Genomic DNA, 18,272 nt, shown 5'->3' with positions numbered 1-18,272 from the left:
TGTGGAAACTCTGAGAGACACGCTGTGGAGTGTGCGTGGTTTGTTTTGTTTTTCCTGAGTAAATTTATAGGGAGATACCTTTTGCTATGATTTGTCCTTCTTGTTTTTAGAGAATAAAGCATTTGTATAGAGGTCTAATGTGGTGAGATAGGAATTGAGTTTCAGGAGGTAGACATGGGAAGGGGAGGTAAGATAGACAGGTGTAGGAATCCCAGCCTAGGTTGCTTGATTTAGGGCAAAGAAAATAAAAGGCAGCGAGTTTATAGAAACAAGAAATGATTTGGTTTATAATACATACCTGATTAAAGTCTATTTCATTTCCAGTAGATAATAATATATTTAGTTCCTCTGAAGATGACATTGTTGCTCCAATCACCCATGTGTCCGTCACATTGGATGGGATTCCTGAAGTGATGGAAAATCAGCAAGTGCAAGAAATAAATGTAGACTCCCCAGGAGCCTCATCCCCAGAACAACCTAAAAGAAAGAAAGGTGAGTGTCTACCTTACGTAGGTCACCAGTCAGTATTGATGGAGAATCCAAATATACTTGTTTCTTTTTGGTTTCCCGAGATAGGGTTTCTTTGCGTAGTTTTGGTGCCTGTTCTGGATCTAGAGACCAGGCTGGCCTCGAGCTCACAGACATCCACCTGGCTCTGCCTCCTGAGTGCTGGGATTAAAGGCGTGCGCCACCACTGCCCGGCCCAAATACACTTTTTTAATAGAGGGTGTTTCTATACCAGTTAAGATATGTAAGAAAAAATGAGAACACAAAACAAATCGAGGTATTTCTTCATATTAGTCACTAAAAATCTTAGGTACTTAATAGTTGATCTTTTTCATCCAAAGGAGATTTTCAGCTCTTTGTCTTTTGTTGCATTTATTTATCTTCAAATATGTGTGCGTGTGTGTGCTCGCGCTCGCGCGCTCTCTCTCTCTCTCTCTCTCCCCCTCCCCTCTCTCTCGCATGTTAATACTCACAGGAGCCAGAGCTGGTTGTGAGCTGTCACTGGGTGCTGGGAAGAGAATCCCAGTCCTCTATAAGCAGCCAGTGCTCTTAACAGCTGAGCCCTCCCTCTCTCCAGCCCTCTGTTTTGAGAAATGCTCTCAAGTGTCCTGGGCTGGCTTTGAACTCCCACGTAGCCAAGAATGACCCAGATCCTCCTTCCAAGTGCAAGGATCACAGGTGTGTATCACCACTCCTCATGTCCTAGGGCAGTGGTTCCCAACCTTCCTAAGGTTGTGACCTTTTAATGCAATTTCTCATGTTGTGGTGATCCCAAACCATAAAATTATTTTCACTGCTACTTCAGAACTATACTTTTGCTGTTGTTATGAATCATAATATAAATATCTGATATGCAGGATATGTGGTATGCAACCCCTGTGAAAGGGTCTCGACCCCCAGGTTGAGAACTGCTGCCCTAGGGCATAGTTTGAAAACCTCCAGTCTATCAAAGATTCCATTGCAGGGTGCCAACGGGAAGACACTGCAGAAAGTTGGGATTCTGCAGGCAACTGAAGACAAATGTTAGACTATGTTAAAGGAGAATCTTGCACTTTTCACAAATGGAGAGTGCCGTAGTTAGTTTTAATTGTCCACTTGACACAGCCTAAAGTCACCCGAGGGGAAAGCCTGCATTCAAGAATTTCCTAGATCAGATTTGTCTTTGGGCATGTCTGTGGGTCTTGATTGCTAATTGTTGTTGGAGGCAAGGCAACCAACTATGGGCCATACCATCCCTATGAAAGGTGATCTTGGCTGTTTAAGAAAGCTAAGTAAGCATGAACCTAAGCCAGTAAACAGTATTTCCCTACCATTCCTGCTTAAGTTCCTGCCCTGAGCTTTTTCAAAAGCAAGGTCTTGTCTTACAAAAAGAACTCCCTGCCCCCACCGCTCCCCCACAAAAGAGGCATGCCCAATCACTCTGGCCTAGAATTCCCAGAGAGCCACCTGCCTTTGACTCTACCTTCCGAGTGCTGGAATTAAAGTGTGTGCTACCACACACAGCTGTAGGGCTAATTTTTTTGAGCTCCAAGATGGCTGGTGTTAAGAATATTTTTAAAAAATGTAAGGGAAAGCACTAGTGTGGTGATCTCAGAGAAAAACACAGCATTTGAAATTGGACCTCATTTTCTTTTTACAGGTGAGACAAAGAGTGACTTCTGGTTTCTTTCCCTTCCCCACCCTCATCCCTGGTGTGCTGGGGATCAAACTTGGGGGCTTGTGCACGTTAGACGAGGACTCTGATGCTGAACTGTGTCTCTAGTCCTGAAGTATAATTTCATATATAAGTAATTATTTGGAATTTACCCTAATTAATGCTCAGTTTTTACTGAAGTTATTTTTCTTTTAGATAGCATTTTGAGATACCAGTTTGTTTGACCCATGTATAAAAGTTTGGAACTTGAAATTTTTGATAAATGACAGGATAGTGAAACTGCCCATTTTCATTCAATTTTGAGGGCAAATATTTATACAGAGCTATTCTGATTTCAGGAAGAAAAACAAAACCACCACGACCAGATTCCCCAGCCACTACACCAAATATATCGGTGAAAAAGAAAAATAAAGATGGGAAGGGTAAGTACTAAGATTCCTTTATCTACAGGTCCAGTACCCTCTCCTTTCTTCCCATCTTCCCTGCACTCCTTTCCTGCTCCTTGTTACACACACAACTAAAACCAAAAAGTGTGTGTGTGTGTGTGTGTGATACACATGTACCAAATGACTACCTTGGGTGTGTAAAACCTTGTGGTCCAGGCTGCCCTGCTGTTGAACTCCCTAGTAGCTGAGGTTGATCTTGAACTGCTGATCTTTGCCCACCTCCTAAATGCTGGGATTACAGATGCTGCACCACTGTAACCCCAAACTCAGCTCATCACTTTTCTTGTTAGAGCCAAATAGAACATACTCTTGCCCGGCGCTTACAAGATACTGTCGGTGGATCTCTGTGAGTTGAGGCCAGCCTGGGCTACCAAGTGAGTTCCGTTCAGGAAAGGCACAAAGCTACACAGAGAAACCCTGTCTCGAAAAACCAAAAAAAAAAAAAAAAAAAAAAAAAAGGTTGGGGATTTAGCTCAGTGGTAGAGCGCTTGCTAGGCCCTGGGTTCAGTCCTCAGCTGTGAAAAAAGAAAAAGATACTGTCATCACTGGGCGGTGGTGGCACACGCCTTTAATCCCAGTACTGGGAGGCACAGCCAGGCAGATCTCTGTGAGTTCAAGGCCAGCCTGGTCTACTGAGCGAGATCCAGGAAAGGCACAAAGCTACACAGAGAAACCCTGTCTCGGAAAAAACCAAAAAAAAAAAAAAAAAGAGAGAGAGAGAGATACTGTCATCAATTTCTGTAAAGAGACTGGTAACAAAATTGCCTATGAAATTCATTTCAGTTTTTTTCATTTGTCTATCAAAATAATCCATTAATGCATTCAGCAATGTTTTACAGCAACTCAGCTAGTCTAGAGTTTCAGTTTGTAGATCCTTACTATGGTGTGTTCGGACATCTAATGTTTCTGCAACTCTTGCTCAAATTGAAGAATGCTATCATGGTTGATTTGCTGGTTCTGATATAAAGAGGACTATTGAAAGCTTTTTTTATTTTAATATACTTTTGATGTTTTCACTATGTGATTGTTTTTAAAGAGCAGACAGAAATGATCTCAGTGTTTCCCCTAGGTCATCATGAATCTAATTGACAAGATTACCATTCATACATCACATATGTATGAACTTAGTAAGGTCTCTACTAGATCCTAGGACTGGATTCACCAATATTGAGGGATTGCATCAGCTAATTGAATGATGTGATATTTCTTTGCGGGTAAAGACAGACCTTGTAAGACTTCTAGTCCTTTGGTTGATTGGTTTGTGCTTTTAAAGGAAAATGTGTTCCTTTAAAGTAAAATGATTTTGTTTCAGGAAACACAATTTACCTTTGGGAGTTTTTACTGGCTCTGCTTCAGGACAAAGCTACCTGTCCTAAATACATCAAATGGACACAACGAGAAAAAGGCATTTTTAAACTGGTGGATTCTAAAGCAGTGTCTAGATTGTGGGGGAAGCACAAAAACAAACCTGACATGAACTATGAGACCATGGGAAGAGCACTCAGGTATGTGAGAGTTTTGTTATGTTGAATATGTCACTCCTAGGTATTGAAAAACAGGCAACTTTTTAAAAATTAAGGGCTGTGATTGTGTTTATACTGTTTGTTTTGTAGTGCTGGGAATGAACCCAGTGCTTTGTGTATTCTAGACAAGCACTCTACTACTGAGCTCCATCCCCAGCCCATGAATTATATTTATGGAAGGAACCACGGTACTTACAGAAACCAGCTACATTTAAAGTTAAATCTTACTTCAACTGGGGAAAATACTGTTCTCATACAAATACTCATGCAAAATAGCAGAGTCTAGTCTGAAAGTCAGGAATCCAGATTCTGAAACTTTTGAGCAACAATAAGAGGATTAAGCAATTTGGATTTGAGGGCATTTCCAAGTTTGGATGTTCAACTGGTAAGATCTATGCAAATATTTAAAAATATTCAAAACCAACTCTAAAACCTTGAAACACTGTTGGTCCCATGCATTTCAGAAAGTAGATACCCAACTTATGTTTTACTTATAAAGAGATCTGAAAATTTATAAAATGTTAATCTCTGATATCTGTTATTATAGTAGAATAATGAATACTTCAATATTGATATTAGATAAAAGAAATTTGAGCACATTTTTGTTTTGTTTTTCTATGACTGTATCATTAATTATTCTACATCGTGTTTGAGAAAGACTTGAATTAGAAATGATTAGAGGATATATAGTTTGTCATCTTAACTTAGAACTTCCTTTTTCTTTTCTTTTTGAGACAGGGTTCACTGTGTAAACCATGCTGGCCTTGAACTCACAGAGAACCACCTGTCTCTACCTTGAGAATGCTGGATCAAAGGTGTACACCACCACACCTTGCTTACTACTACTTCATCTTTTATTAGCTTAAATTGTTTAGCAGCTGCTGCTTTTCCTCCTCCTGCTCCTACTCCCCTTCCCCTGTTTCCCCCTTCCCCTTATCATTCTTCTAAGCAGAGTCAGAAGGTGGCACTGGATCCCTTGAAATTGGGGTATAGACATTATGTGGGTGCTGGGTCTTCTTCAAGAACAATAAGTGCTCTTTAACTGCTGAGCCATCTCTCCAGCCCCAAGGAAAGGTTTTAATAACCCACATTTGAGGGCAGAGAGAGGGAGAGAGCTGCTTAGGGAAAGGACATTATATACAAAAGACATAGGTGTGTGTTTACAAGAATCACTTAGGTTCTTGATTTTATTAAAACCTCTGACATCTGAATCACCAAATTTTGCACAATTGAGTTAAATTTAAATTTAAATTGCATGAATGCTGCTAGTAAGGTAGAGAAGGGGAGACAATGTCTTGAAGTGTGTAGTAAAGTTGATTATCCCAGAAAATTAGCAACATGGAAGAAGAAGGAATAAAAGTTGTAGCTGGAGAGTTTTCTCTCCGGGTCCCGCCAAGCCCCCGCAGTCCGACAGCCCACTTATAAAATAAACACACGGACGCTTATACTATTTACAAACTGTATGGCCGTGGCAGGCTTTTTGCTAACTGTTCTTATATCTTAACCCATTTCTATAAATCTATACCTTGCCACGTAGCGCATGGCTTACCGGCGTCTTCACATGCTGCTTGTCATGGCGGAGGCTGGCAGTGTTTCCCCGCCTCAGCCTTCCACTTCCCAGAATTCTCCTCTGTCCTCGTCCTGCCTACTTCCTGCCTGGCCACTGGCCAGTTAGTGTTTTATTTATACAGAACGATATCCACAGCAGGAAGTGAAGCTCCAGTCATTCTCCACAGTTCCCTATTCAGAATTCATCTTAGATTTGGCTGTTAATAAGGACTTGCATGTGTGTACTTAGGTGTTTGTGTGGGTGTGTGAATGGGTGCTTGTGGTGGAGGTCAGAGGTTTGGGTGTCTTCTTTGATTACTCTCCATGTTGTATTATGGTACCAGGTCTCTTGTTGAACCTAGAGCTCATTGATTTGAGCTAGGCTGCCTGGTTAGAGAGATCTGCCCGTCTCTCTGTCCACTCAGCACAGGGGCTATGTGCCACTGAGCCCTGCCCTGGCATGGGTGCTGAGGATGGAGTTCAGGATTTTATGCAAGCAGGCACTTTACTAAGTGATCTTTTCAGTCCCTCATAAGGATTTAACCTTTGTATGAGTTTGTACATATTTTGTATAAATGCCCTTCCTTTACAGATTTCCTCACTTTCTGCCTGGTGTGGTGAGGCACACCTTTCATCCCAGCACTCGGGAGGCAGAGGCAGGCAGATCTCTGTGAGTTCACGGCCAGCCTGGTCTACATAGTGAGTTACAGGATAGTCAGGGCTATGTAAAGAGACCCTGTCTCAAAAACAAAACAAAACAAAATAATAAAGCACAGTAACAACAAATTTCTTTATTTTTAAACTTTAGCCCTAAAATTTTATGATTAGGAAAAAATGAATTTGTTGACTATGATTTTAATTTATATTTGATTCAATAAGATTGACGAAATTGTCTGCTTCGACTAGGTACTATTACCAAAGAGGTATTCTTGCAAAAGTGGAAGGTCAGCGCTTGGTGTATCAGTTTAAAGAAATGCCAAAAGATCTCATATACATAGATGATGATGATCCAAGTTCCAGCATAGAGTCTTCGGATTTCTCCTTTTCTCCAACAACCACATCAAGTCGGAATCAAGCAAACCGATCAAGAGTGTCTTCAAGTCCAGGAATAAAAGGAGGGGCCGCTACAATTCTGAAACCAGGGAATTCTAAAGCTACCAAACCCAAAGATCCTATGGAAGCTGGACAGCCATCAGAGGTTGTGAGGACAGTGCAGTCCTCCCAGGCTCCCTATCCTACCCAGCTCTTCCGGACTATTCATGTGGTACAGCCAGTACAAGCGGTTCCAGAAGGAGAGGCAACCGTAACCAGCACCATGCAGGAAGAAACAGCAAATTCTTCTCTTCAGAGTATTAGGTGAGGAACTGGTGAGCGGTGCACATCACTGTGTGATGTTCTGAGCAGAGGCATTGTTTGTTAAGTGGGTCAGGATTCAGAAGGTAGAATTCTTCGTCAATAGATTGTTTCAGGAGCAAAATTATATCAGGTCTCTGATTCTATTAGCAGTTGTGTTTTTGTTTATTTTTAATTATGTGTGTCCCTGTGTGGGTTTTTGTGTACCTGGCTGCAGATGCCTGTGGAGGCTTGAGATAGTAGGTCCCTTGGAGCTGGAGTTGTAGACAGTTGTGAGTTGCCCGATGTGGGTGTTGGGAATTTTATTCCAACAAAAGCAGTACATGCTCCTAACCACTAAATTATCTTTTAGACCTTGTTTGTTTTTGAGATGACTCTCATGTAGCCCAGGATATCCTTCAACTCTTGCTATTTGACCTTCCTGATTCCCTCTCTCCCAAGTCTGTGTTTGCTGTTACTTTACCGATTTGTTTAGCATAATAGACCACAGTCTACAAAAACCTAGCATAAATTGTCATAACTGAGACATTTAGGATGCACTCACTACCAAGAATAAGTGGTATCACTTGGGAAGACCTGTTTTAGAATACATCTGAAGCCCAAGTGTGACGGTCAGGAGTCGGTTTTCTCTCCTTCAGGTGTTAATGTGCCAGATGTTGCAAAGTCTTCTAGTCCGGTTTAATCAAATCAGACTTGAAAAAGGTGCTGAACATCCAATTGACCAAGAAAATCCTATCTCTAGATTGGTCTTCTGGAAAAATTTAGGACTGATTTCATTTGATTTTAGAATAAGGCAAGAGATAATGGTCCAAAATTAAATGGTAATTTATAGTTTTTGTAGTTTGTCTTAGTTAGGGTTAACTACTGCTGTGATGAAACACCATGACCAAAAGCAAGTTGGGGAGGAAAGGGTTTATGTAAACCACAGGAATTGTCATCAACATCTCAGGTTTTCCTTTAAATCAGTTTATAATGTATGCACTCATACGTTTTAGTTTTGATTTGGACTTCATGATAGTTCAATGACCAACAAAGTAAACTCCTGGTAAAGTGTTTCAGAATTGTCCCTGGTAAACTTTGAAGTCCATTTTCTTTAATACTTATCCAGGCACTAATAGTTTGTCTTAAAGTCTTTAAAATTATCCTCTAAAAATGCCTAAAGCTGTAGGTTTACTTTAAAAGCAAGGTAACATGGTAGGAAGAATGTCTGCCAAACCTTTCAGCCCACCAGCCTTGCCAGGTATTAAATGTGCAAATCAATTGACTATTGGGAATATTTCCTCATCTATAAAATGAGGACACAGTACTCCAAACATGAGTACATGCGGTTGTGACATTAAATGACACTTCTTGACACCTGAGTCAATTTTCAACACAAGCTAAATGTCACATAATAATAAGCCTCAGAAATTCTGATGAATCATAAATCAGCAATATGATAGCTCTTAGTTACAAGCAGCTTAGGAGTTTTAAAAAGTAGTTAACTTGAAGGTAAAACTGACATAACATAATTGGATACAACTGATGATTTAATTATAAAGAAAAAATGTTTGGAAATTCTTGTGGCCGCAGGAACTTCATGGTAGCTTATTATTTATTATTTGACATGGTATCTTGTGCCCAAGGATGGTCTCAGATTTTATATATATATATATATATATATATATATATATATGGAAGGCCTTGAACTTTTGGTCTCCCTGCCTCCTTCTCCTGAGCATTGAGATTGTAGGAGTCTGCCGCCTTGCCCAGTTTTGGTTTGGTTTTGAGACAAAGATGTGATACGTAGCTAAGGCAGGGTATACTATCCTCTTGCCTCAGCTTCCCATGTGTTGTGATTTCAAGCCTGCATTATTTTAATCTCCAAATGCTTTTTGTTTGGTTGGTTTTTGTTTCTTCAAGACAGGGTCTCTCCAGGTAGCCTTTGTTGTTCTGGAACTCGCTCTGTAGACCAGGTTGGCCTCAGACTCACAGAGATCCACCTGCCTCTGCCTCCCGAGTGCTGGAATTAAAGGTGTGTGTCACCAATGCCTGGCTCCAAATGTTTTTTTAAGTGAAAATTGCTCTAGAATTTGTTCAAATGAGTCAATATGTTTATTTTGTAGGTATTATATAAGTTTCCCAGAGATAGCAATCTTATTTTAAAAAAAAAAAAGCCCATTTTTAAAACCATTGCACAAAAGCATTGAAGACCTAGAGATAGCTTTCATTAGTAATATGCAATATTTCCCAGTACATTGTGCCATGCTGTAGAAGAAGGTAAAGGCATGGGTGCAGGACACACTGAAGAACTAATCATGTAATCATATTCATGGGACAGGGCAATGGGTGGAAAGCACACACATTCATGTCAAAAAGTTAAAAATGAAAATTAAAATAGTAAGTATTCATCTTTAGCTGAGGTTATTCAGGACTTAAGAAGTAGTGTGTGTTGTAATGGTTATGCACATAGGTTCTGAAGTCAGACTTGTTTACCTTAAGGAATCTGTCTACCTCTGCAACAAAGTACCTACATGTAAAATGAAGATCATAGCATTTACAGGGTGGCAAGATTATATATATATACTTTTGATTATATATATATATTTGTGATAACTAGATGGCAAATGCTATTTTATCTATAAATTTATGTAAACGCTTGGTATGGGAAGGTCTGTGACTTTATTGTGGTATCTGCTTGGGTATAGTGGTGTTGCTGGTGGTCATGTCTGAACAGGTGTGTCCAGATTCTTGGTGTCTTAGCCAAAGAATTGAAAACACACAGAGAGATGGCAAAGTAGCAGGAAGTTTTGCTTAAGGAGAAAGTCCATGAAATGCTGCAAGGGAGCAGTGGATTACTTGAGCTGGAGTGCCCCAGAACCATAGCTCATGTTTAGGGCTTTCTTTTGGGTTCCAGGAAGAGGAGTTGATTTCTAAGGGTTCTGTTTTGATTGATTGTCTAAGCCCTTGATTATTGTGCATGCTATGATACATTTTATTCTAATCATATGAGTATCCCTTGGGTATAGACATAAGAAGGTAAGTAGGGAAAAGTTGATTGGGAGGATACAGTTGGCCTTACTGCAGATTTACCCAAAATGAGTTGAGATCAGACTAGGGACCCTGTTGCTCATGTCTGGATATATTCTGAGACACATTGGAATGGAAACTGACAACAAAATAGGAGTCACTAAGAGTTGCCAAGAGAGGGACAACTTACTCCATTCTTTGAAATGAGGTGTATGTGTGGCCTGATGCAGGTGGGGTCCCCAGGCTGCTAAGCTATCCCTGTGCTTGCCTGCTTCAGTGGGGCACAGCTTACAGTCTCATCACTCAGGAGCTTGAGGCAGGAGGATCATAGTTTTGGGCCATCTTGTGCTATATTATAGTAAGACCCTATCTGCAAACAGACAAAAAGAAATCTAGGGGCCAGTGGAACGGCTCAGCAGGTAAAGGCATTTGCATCAGTGACCTCTGGGACCCGTATGGTGGAAGGAGAGAACTGATGGATCCAAGTGGTTTTCTGATATCTACAAGTGTGCCTTGTGGCATGTATGCAATCATAGACAAATGCTCCTACACACACGACCTGTAAGTATATATTTTTAAAAAAATTTGGCCAGGTCAGGTAGCTACTCAAACTGATTTCCCCAAAGATACTCTGGTTCAGGTGAGAAGAATAGGAGAGGCACAGTAGGTTTTGGAAAACCCTGTGTCCTAAGGTTTTTTTTTCAACTCACTTTGTTTGCCTAATACTACCACACCTTTATTATGAGTCATACCCCTCCCACCTATTAAATCTATATTACTTGACTCTTGTCTCTTCTAGTTCTACCCTTCTAGAGAGCTGTTAAAGCTGGGCATGGTGGTACATGCCTGTACTCAATATTCAAGAGAATCACTCTAAGTTTGAAGCCAGCCTGATCAGCATAGCAGGTTATAGGCTAGCCAGAGCTACATAACAAGACTTTGTTTCCAAAATGAAAAAAAAAAAAGAAAGAAAGAAAAAACTGTTACTCTCCTCCCATAGACTGATGTTCATGATGTGACTTGGGTACCAATCTGAACAGATTTACTCTTCCACGTGAATGCTGGAGTCATCCTGTTCCTTCTTCTCACTTCTTCTGAACTTCTAAGTTGCACTTGGTCTTTGTCTTATCTTTTCATGTGACTGCTTATCTTTGCATATGTGACCAGTCACATATAACTAGCACAATAAAATTTATATTTAATAACTTCCTAGGTGATATTTAGTACTGAGCCATTTGAAGTGTAACTTTCACAAAATAACTTGACCAAATTTAGAGAGAACAGTTGAACTCAAGATACAGTTTTCAACTGACTTATAATAACAGTAACCATAGCTATAAACTTTAAGTTGTGTGTGGTAGTATATGCCTGTAATCCCAGCACTTGGGTGGTAGAGGCAGGACCTGGAGAGAATGACTAACCTAGGCTATAAGAGACTTAAGTCTCAAACAAACAAACAAAAACCTGTAATATTTATAAGTGCAAACTTTTAAAATTATATTGAGTCATCACATCATTTATGAACCTTTTTATTTAATAATAAGGGTATCTCATTATTACTGCTAGTTCTATAAATTGGATTTTACATTAATATTTTTTCTGTTAAATTGTAGTTTTATATTGGGTGGGGTGGCATATGTCTATTATCCTGTGTACTGGTGGGTGGGGTCAGGGCTAGTCTGGGCATCATAGAAAGACCCTAAATTGAAAAAATTACTGTGAAAATTACTTTGGCCTCTAAAATTGCTAAAATATATGTGTATTTTATTTTGCCAAAGCTTGGCTTGAACTTTGCTCTCTGTTGACCTAGAACTTTTAGAAGTTACAGTCATGATTTGTATGATGTAGATCTGATACCAATTATGAGCTATGAAAATTCTAGTAACTGTTAAAAAAATAGATGTTAAGATAGTATTTTGTTTTAAAGTTAATTGAGCGTTTTTTCTCTTATGTTAAAAAAACAGATTGAACACAATTATGTGAAGTTTGATGTTTGTTAGGAGTGAGCATGGTGAATCAACAGACCTTTTAAATTCATGCCTTTCTTTAGAGTGGCCTATACATAAATGCCTTGCTTAGTGTGTTGATGCCTTACCCAGTTGTGTTAACGTGGCAGTATTCACAGATTTTTCATTTGAGACAGGGTCTTTCTATACAGCCCAGGGTGACCTCGAACTGCCTCTGCCTCCTGAGTGTGGTGATTACAGGGGTGTGCTGCTGCCACACCCAGCCTGTACAATGTTTAAAACAAGGTTTGGCATGATGTTAATCAATTATGCTGTGATACAAAATAGGGGAAGTAGCAATGCGAATACGTTTAAGAATGACTTGTGAAGAAGTACTGAAGTTTTAAAAGGTGTACCATGTGCTAATTGTCTCACTTCTGTTTGGTGATCTCAATAGGACGATACAGGCTTCAACCCAGGTTCCAGTAGTCGTGTCTCCTGGCAACCAGCAGTTGCATACAGTAACACTCCAGACAGTGCCACTCACCACGGTTATAGCCAGCACAGACCCATCGTCAGGTGCCGGGTCCCAGAAATTTATTTTACAAGCCATTCCATCATCACCGCCCATGACTGTACTGAAAGAAAACGTCGTGCTACAGTCACAGAAGCCAGGCTCTCCTCCTTCCATTGTCTTTAGCCCTACCCATGTACAACAGGTCCTCACAAGCAGTGTTCAGTCCATTTGCAACGGAGCTGTCAGTATGGATTCATCTCCGTCCTTCAGTGCTGCTACCCCTGTGGTGACCTTTTCTCCAAGTTCCCAGCTGGTTGCACACCCACCTGGCACTGTGATCACTTCTGTCATCAAAGCTCAGGAAACAAAAACTCTCAAACAAGAGGCAGAGGAAAACTTTGAAGAGCATTTAAATGAAGACACTGAACAGCAGCCACAGCCCTATGTGATGGTGGTGTCCAGTTCAAACGGGTTTCCCTCTCAGGTAGCCATCAAACAGAACGAACTGCTAGAGCCCAACTCTTTTTAATTAGCACACCAAAGGAATTATGGGTGGTTATTTTTTTAAATGAACTCTGCTTTTGGTTGTCTTAAAATAACCTGATTTTTTTCCTACGAAAAATCCACAGAAGTCCATAATTTTATAATTGTGAAACATAGTTACTTTTGCCTTTTCTAGAGGAGAAGGAAAACCCAAGTGTTTCTCTTCTCTGTATGTTTCAGAACTCAGTTGTGAAGGAGCAGGAATTTTATATTATGAAGAAGTTCTTCTTGAGATTTTTTTCAGTTGCTATATCATAAGTGTTTTTAAAGTTTCTTTTCTAACTTTACACTGTATTAGCTTCCTGAATTGTTTGTAAATACTACTTAAATGTAAGTCAACAGGAAATTTATATAGGAAGTATTTTCATTCCACTTGTATAATTTAAGTCTTGACTCAGATGCAAGAAACTTATTTTATACTGTTAAAATTATTATGATGTCACTTAGCTTGACTTTAGTTGGCTGCACTGTTTAAATAACATTATAAATCGTAGTGTAAGCCCAGTGTGTTGACACATGTAATCCCAGCACTTGGGAGGTGGACAAAGGGCAATCAGGAGTTCAAGGCCAGCCTTAGATACATAGTGAGTTTAAAGCCAGCCTGGGCTACATGAAACCTTAAAAAGAAAAATCCAAAAGGAAGCAACAACAAAATGGAACGTGCCCATGGTAATGTCTGAAGCTGAGTGTCAGAGATGTGATAGTATAACAGCGGTGGCCCTTGAGTGGCACCCCCACTAGCTGGGTGTGCGACCCTGGGCAGGCTGCTTCATCTGCTAGAGCCTTTGCCCTTCTGGTAAAAAGAAGGGGGGATGCACTGGACTAGACAAAAAGGCTCTCCAAGTTCCTGTCTTATCATGAATTTTATGATTTTAATATCTGTACTTTAAAATTATTCAGAATATTACCAGATTATTTTCTAATGCAAATATAGGTAGAAAGAATACTGTATAAAAATGTTTTCCTCACAAAATGATTCTTATCAGCAAGATCTACCATAAATTCTAAGTTCTTTGTTCATTAATCCTTAGACCAGCGGGCACTGTGACTTATTAGAAACTTAAGTGCTGAGTGCTAAATGGCAGGCTGCTGTTCTGAGAGTCAGGGCTTCAAAGGGCCAAGAAAGCAACCTGAGTCCTGAGCTAATGTAGTGGAGTCAGTTGTTGTAAAAGCATAATTTTATAGTAACTATAAAAAGCAATGCTTTTTATTTCGATAAATTTTTTACTGTGGGTGAAGGGGGAAGGAAATTGCATACAAAGATAACATATATCCAAGTTCCTGAAGTAGTCTTAGATTACTTTTTCAACTGTAAATAATGTACATTTAATGTCACAAGAAATTGTTTTCTGCAAATTTTCTAGTATAGAAATTTTTGTAGAAGAGAAATCATTATGTTTAGAGGGCTAATATTGTATGTTTTCATATTATGAAATGAATTTGTATTTAAACAAAAATTTAAATTTTGGAATCCTCTAAGCATTTTTGTATCTTTAATTGTTTATTATTAAATCATGTAAAAGTTCTCAATATTTCTGTTTTCAAGAAAGTGTTTGTCTTTCTTTTGGATACAAGGCCTCCTTGGACCACACTGTGCTGCCCCAGAACTAGTGATCATCCTGCCTCCGACTCCTGAGTGCAGGCACATGCCACCTTACCTGTCACATGTTCTCACACTGTGTGCACGTCCATGCGCATGCCTGAGCAGGAGCACAGAGGGGAGAGCAGCTTTGGGGGAGTTGGTTCTTTTCTTCCACCATGGGCTCCTGGGTCGAATCCAGGCCTGCAGTGTTTTTACCCACTGAGCCAGCACACTGGCCCTGGTAAATGTTTCTTAAAAGAATGCACGCACGCACGCACGCACACACACACACACACACACACACTCACACACAGCTACTAGTATGTACAGTGGTACCAGATGACCTGTAAATGTTTCTTAAAAGAATGCACACACACACACACACACACACACACACACACACACACAACACAACTCACACACACACTCACACACAGTTACTAGTATGTACAGTGGTACCAGATGACCTGGTAAATGTTTCTTAAAAGAATGCACACACACAACACACACACAACACACACACACACACACACACACACACACTCACACACAGTTACTAGTATGTACAGTGGTACCAGATGACCTGTAAATGTTTCTTAAAAGAATACACACACACACACACACACACACACACACACACCACACTCACACACACACTCACACACACAGTTACTAGTATGTACAGTGGTACCAGATGACCCGATGTTTCTTGAGACTCCAGGTCAAAGTTGCAGGAGGCTATCTTTCCTTCAGCTATGCCATAGGACAGTTTCTAGACATCACACAATAGAATACCAGTGATGGAGTCCATTGATATTAAGGTGGCAGAGGAGCAGTTGAGCAAGAGAATGTGCTGATAACAAATCTAGTCCAAATAATGGCAATCATCCATTAGGTTATGACCTCTGTTCTCATGACCTACGCACTTCTTTTGCTTTTTAGGTTTTGTCAATTTGACAAAAAACTAGAGTCACCTGGGAAGAAGGACCCTCACCGGAGACAATGCCTTCATCAGCTTGATTGGTGTGGGAGGGCTCAGCCCTCTGTGGGTGGTGCCACTCCTAGGCAGGTGGTCCTGGGATGAACACAGCACCAGTTAGTGATGCAAGACTGGTTAGATCTTTTATAAGGGTTTTCACATAGTAGGTGTGATGGTCCAAAAACCTGTAATCCCAGTGCTGTGGGGACATAGAGGCAGGAGGATCAGCAATTAAGGGTCCTCCTCAGCTTGTATGGTGAGTCTGAGGCCACCTTGTGTTAAATGAGACTCCGTCTTTAGAAAGCCAAAGAAAAAAATTTCTTGTGTGTGAGGCTGGGGCTCTAAGTATACTTTAGAAAATGTTTGGCTGCACGTGCAGTAGGATCCACAGATATACTGTGCTACTGCTCCCAGCTTTTACATGGGTTCCGAGGATCTGAATTCAGGTCACCAGGCTTACATGGCAAGCGGTTATTTTCACTGAACCATCTCATCAGCCCTGAAACAAGGGATTGTTACTAGAAACTTGGTCAATTAGTTGCTAAACTTGGAAAAAGAAAAATTTAGGAAAACAATCTCTAATATGGTATACCCCTACTCTCTCAGGGGGTAACTTACTAATTTTCACACATCGGCACCCATTTGTGTGTGTGCTGGTCTTGGGGAGCAAACTCAGTTTTCCAGGCTTGTGTAACACATGCTTTTACGTGCTAAGCCACCTCACCAGACCCCAACCTAAATCTTTTAAATTGGGTTAGTAGAGTTTGTCACCGCATAGAAAGACAGCAGTTGATCTGTGCTACTATAACAAGTATACTGAAGATTGGGTCATTTATTAGGTACAGTTTTTAGAGTCTAGAAAATTCTAAATGAGTGTGCTGGCAGGTCTGGCACTTCTGTTTCCAAGAAGATGCCTTGAATTTTGAACAGAACAATAAAATTGCCATTGAATTTAAGGGGAAATGATCTTTTCGGTGTCATTGGATTAGTTCGTATCTGTATGGAGGAGAAAATGGACTTTTCCCCTATGTCATACTTTCATAAAAGTTGTCGAAGTATATGGACTGACTTAAATGTGGAGAGTGAACGAGCTAAAAGAAAATATTTCCATAGCCTTTGAATAGGCAGTCTTACATACGACACAAAAGAACTAATTATAAATCGTTAACATTAAACTTGTTTCAGATATTAAGAGAATGAGATGACAACTGGCACAAGGTATCTGCAACAAATGTATCCGAGAAATAATTCACATCCAACCATACAGACAACTGTAAACTGAAGAAAACCAACATTTGCTTTAAAGATGTTTACGCGAAAGACAATTCTCATCTTTACACATCTGCTCTTTTATAGTTTAGTGTCTGCTGGGTACACATAAACTTAGAACAACTTCCAACCAAAATATCCAAACTGAAACCCTCTACCTTCCCTTATAATCTGCTCAGCTTCAGTTTTTCAGTTCAACTGTATCTTTTCACCAATTAACTCCATCCAGAAACCTGCACCCACCTCCTTCAGTTTAGCGGCCAGCTGGCGGCTGTTCTGCCTCAGCCTCTCACACCTTCTCCATTCTGACAACAGTGGATTCAGGTTCCTTTCTTTGACCTATTTCTTTTCCCCTCACAACATCCATTCACAATACAGATGGGATATGCCTAGTTTGCAAATTTGCAACACTTTAATAACTTATTATTCCACACCTCTATCTCTTGATGACCTGGCACATCCTTAATCCATGTGCCCTTCTGTTTCTCCAATTTGAATATGGGCTCACGTTTCCTTGTATTTTCAAACGACTCCCCACCCCCCATTGACTTATTGTTTCCAGCTGCATGGGGTGAGTGGTGGGTGGGGTTTTGTGTTTTGCTTTTTTTTTTTTTTTTTTTTTTAAACACAAAGTGGAATTGCCCAGGATAGACTGCCCAGCAGGCAAGCATGCTGAGGATTTTGGCCTGTAAGGAGAAAGAGGGGAAGATAAAAGTTTGGCGTTTTTCAGCTAGAACTCAGAAAAGTGGGCGTTTAACAGTGAAGATAATGTAAGCAAAAGCTTGAACAGTGACTTCTTTTTGTTCATTGACTCTCATATCTCCACACTGAGGTCTTACATCAGGTTTAAGGAAGCCATCGACCACCTCTCCATTTTGTAAATAAAATGACTCCCGGAGCATATTAACAGCTCTTGAATCAAGTTTGATCTGTAGTGTGGGTGCGGCGGATACTTTAATTCTGTTAATTTGCTCTGCTGAGCCTCTCACTCCCACGCCTTCGCGTTGCCCATTCCCACTCGGCCTCCAAGAACTCGCGGGAAGCTTCCCGGCTCTAAGGACGGCGAGGGTGGGAGGGGAGGGAGGCCTGGCGGGTTCGTTAGAGCACCGGGCACCGCTAAGACACTCGAGGCCAACTTCCATCCACTCGCTGCCTTCAAAACAGGCTTTTCTTGGTTTGGGAGGCCGAGCAGGAAGGAAGCCCGGGGTGTGGAGAGCCAGGATCTGGCGGCGCCTCCGGAAAACCCCCATGCTCCGCGCCGGCAGAGCGACTTCCGGCGAGCCAGCCTGTCGGAGTTCCCCGGCTCCACCGCCGTGCGAACTCACGCGCCGCGCCGGGCTCTGCAGCCGGAAAAGACCTGGCAGCCGCCGATGACGTCATGCACAGCTCGGCCGCC

The 18,272-nt window shown here is 40.8% G+C and overlaps 1 protein-coding gene across 5 annotated transcripts in view; it reads left to right on the top strand.

The window, feature by feature from the left end:
* The window catches only part of Elf1 (E74 like ETS transcription factor 1), a 96,630-nt gene extending 82,052 nt beyond the window's left edge, over positions 1 to 14,578 (top strand). For 3 of the 5 annotated variants that reach the window (XM_028878756.2, XM_028878794.2, XM_028878745.2), the window contains 5 exons: positions 325 to 492; positions 2,500 to 2,583; positions 3,920 to 4,112; positions 6,585 to 7,034; positions 12,444 to 14,578. In XM_028878756.2, the coding sequence (XP_028734589.1) occupies positions 325 to 492; positions 2,500 to 2,583; positions 3,920 to 4,112; positions 6,585 to 7,034; positions 12,444 to 13,032 (1,484 nt within the window). In that variant the 3' untranslated portion in view covers positions 13,033 to 14,578. The remainder of the gene's footprint in view (positions 1 to 324; positions 493 to 2,499; positions 2,584 to 3,919; positions 4,113 to 6,584; positions 7,035 to 12,443) is intronic. The other 2 variants (XM_028878803.2, XM_028878786.2) reach the window with 1 other exon arrangement.
* Positions 14,579 to 18,272: the final 3,694 nt, after the last annotated feature.

The sequence above is a fragment of the Peromyscus leucopus genome, chromosome 9 (genome assembly GCF_004664715.2).
Source record: "Peromyscus leucopus breed LL Stock chromosome 9, UCI_PerLeu_2.1, whole genome shotgun sequence".
Taxonomy (NCBI): Eukaryota; Metazoa; Chordata; class Mammalia; order Rodentia; family Cricetidae; genus Peromyscus; species Peromyscus leucopus.
Note: the sequence above shows the minus strand (reverse complement) of the source record. Positions and strands in the feature narration are given on the sequence as shown.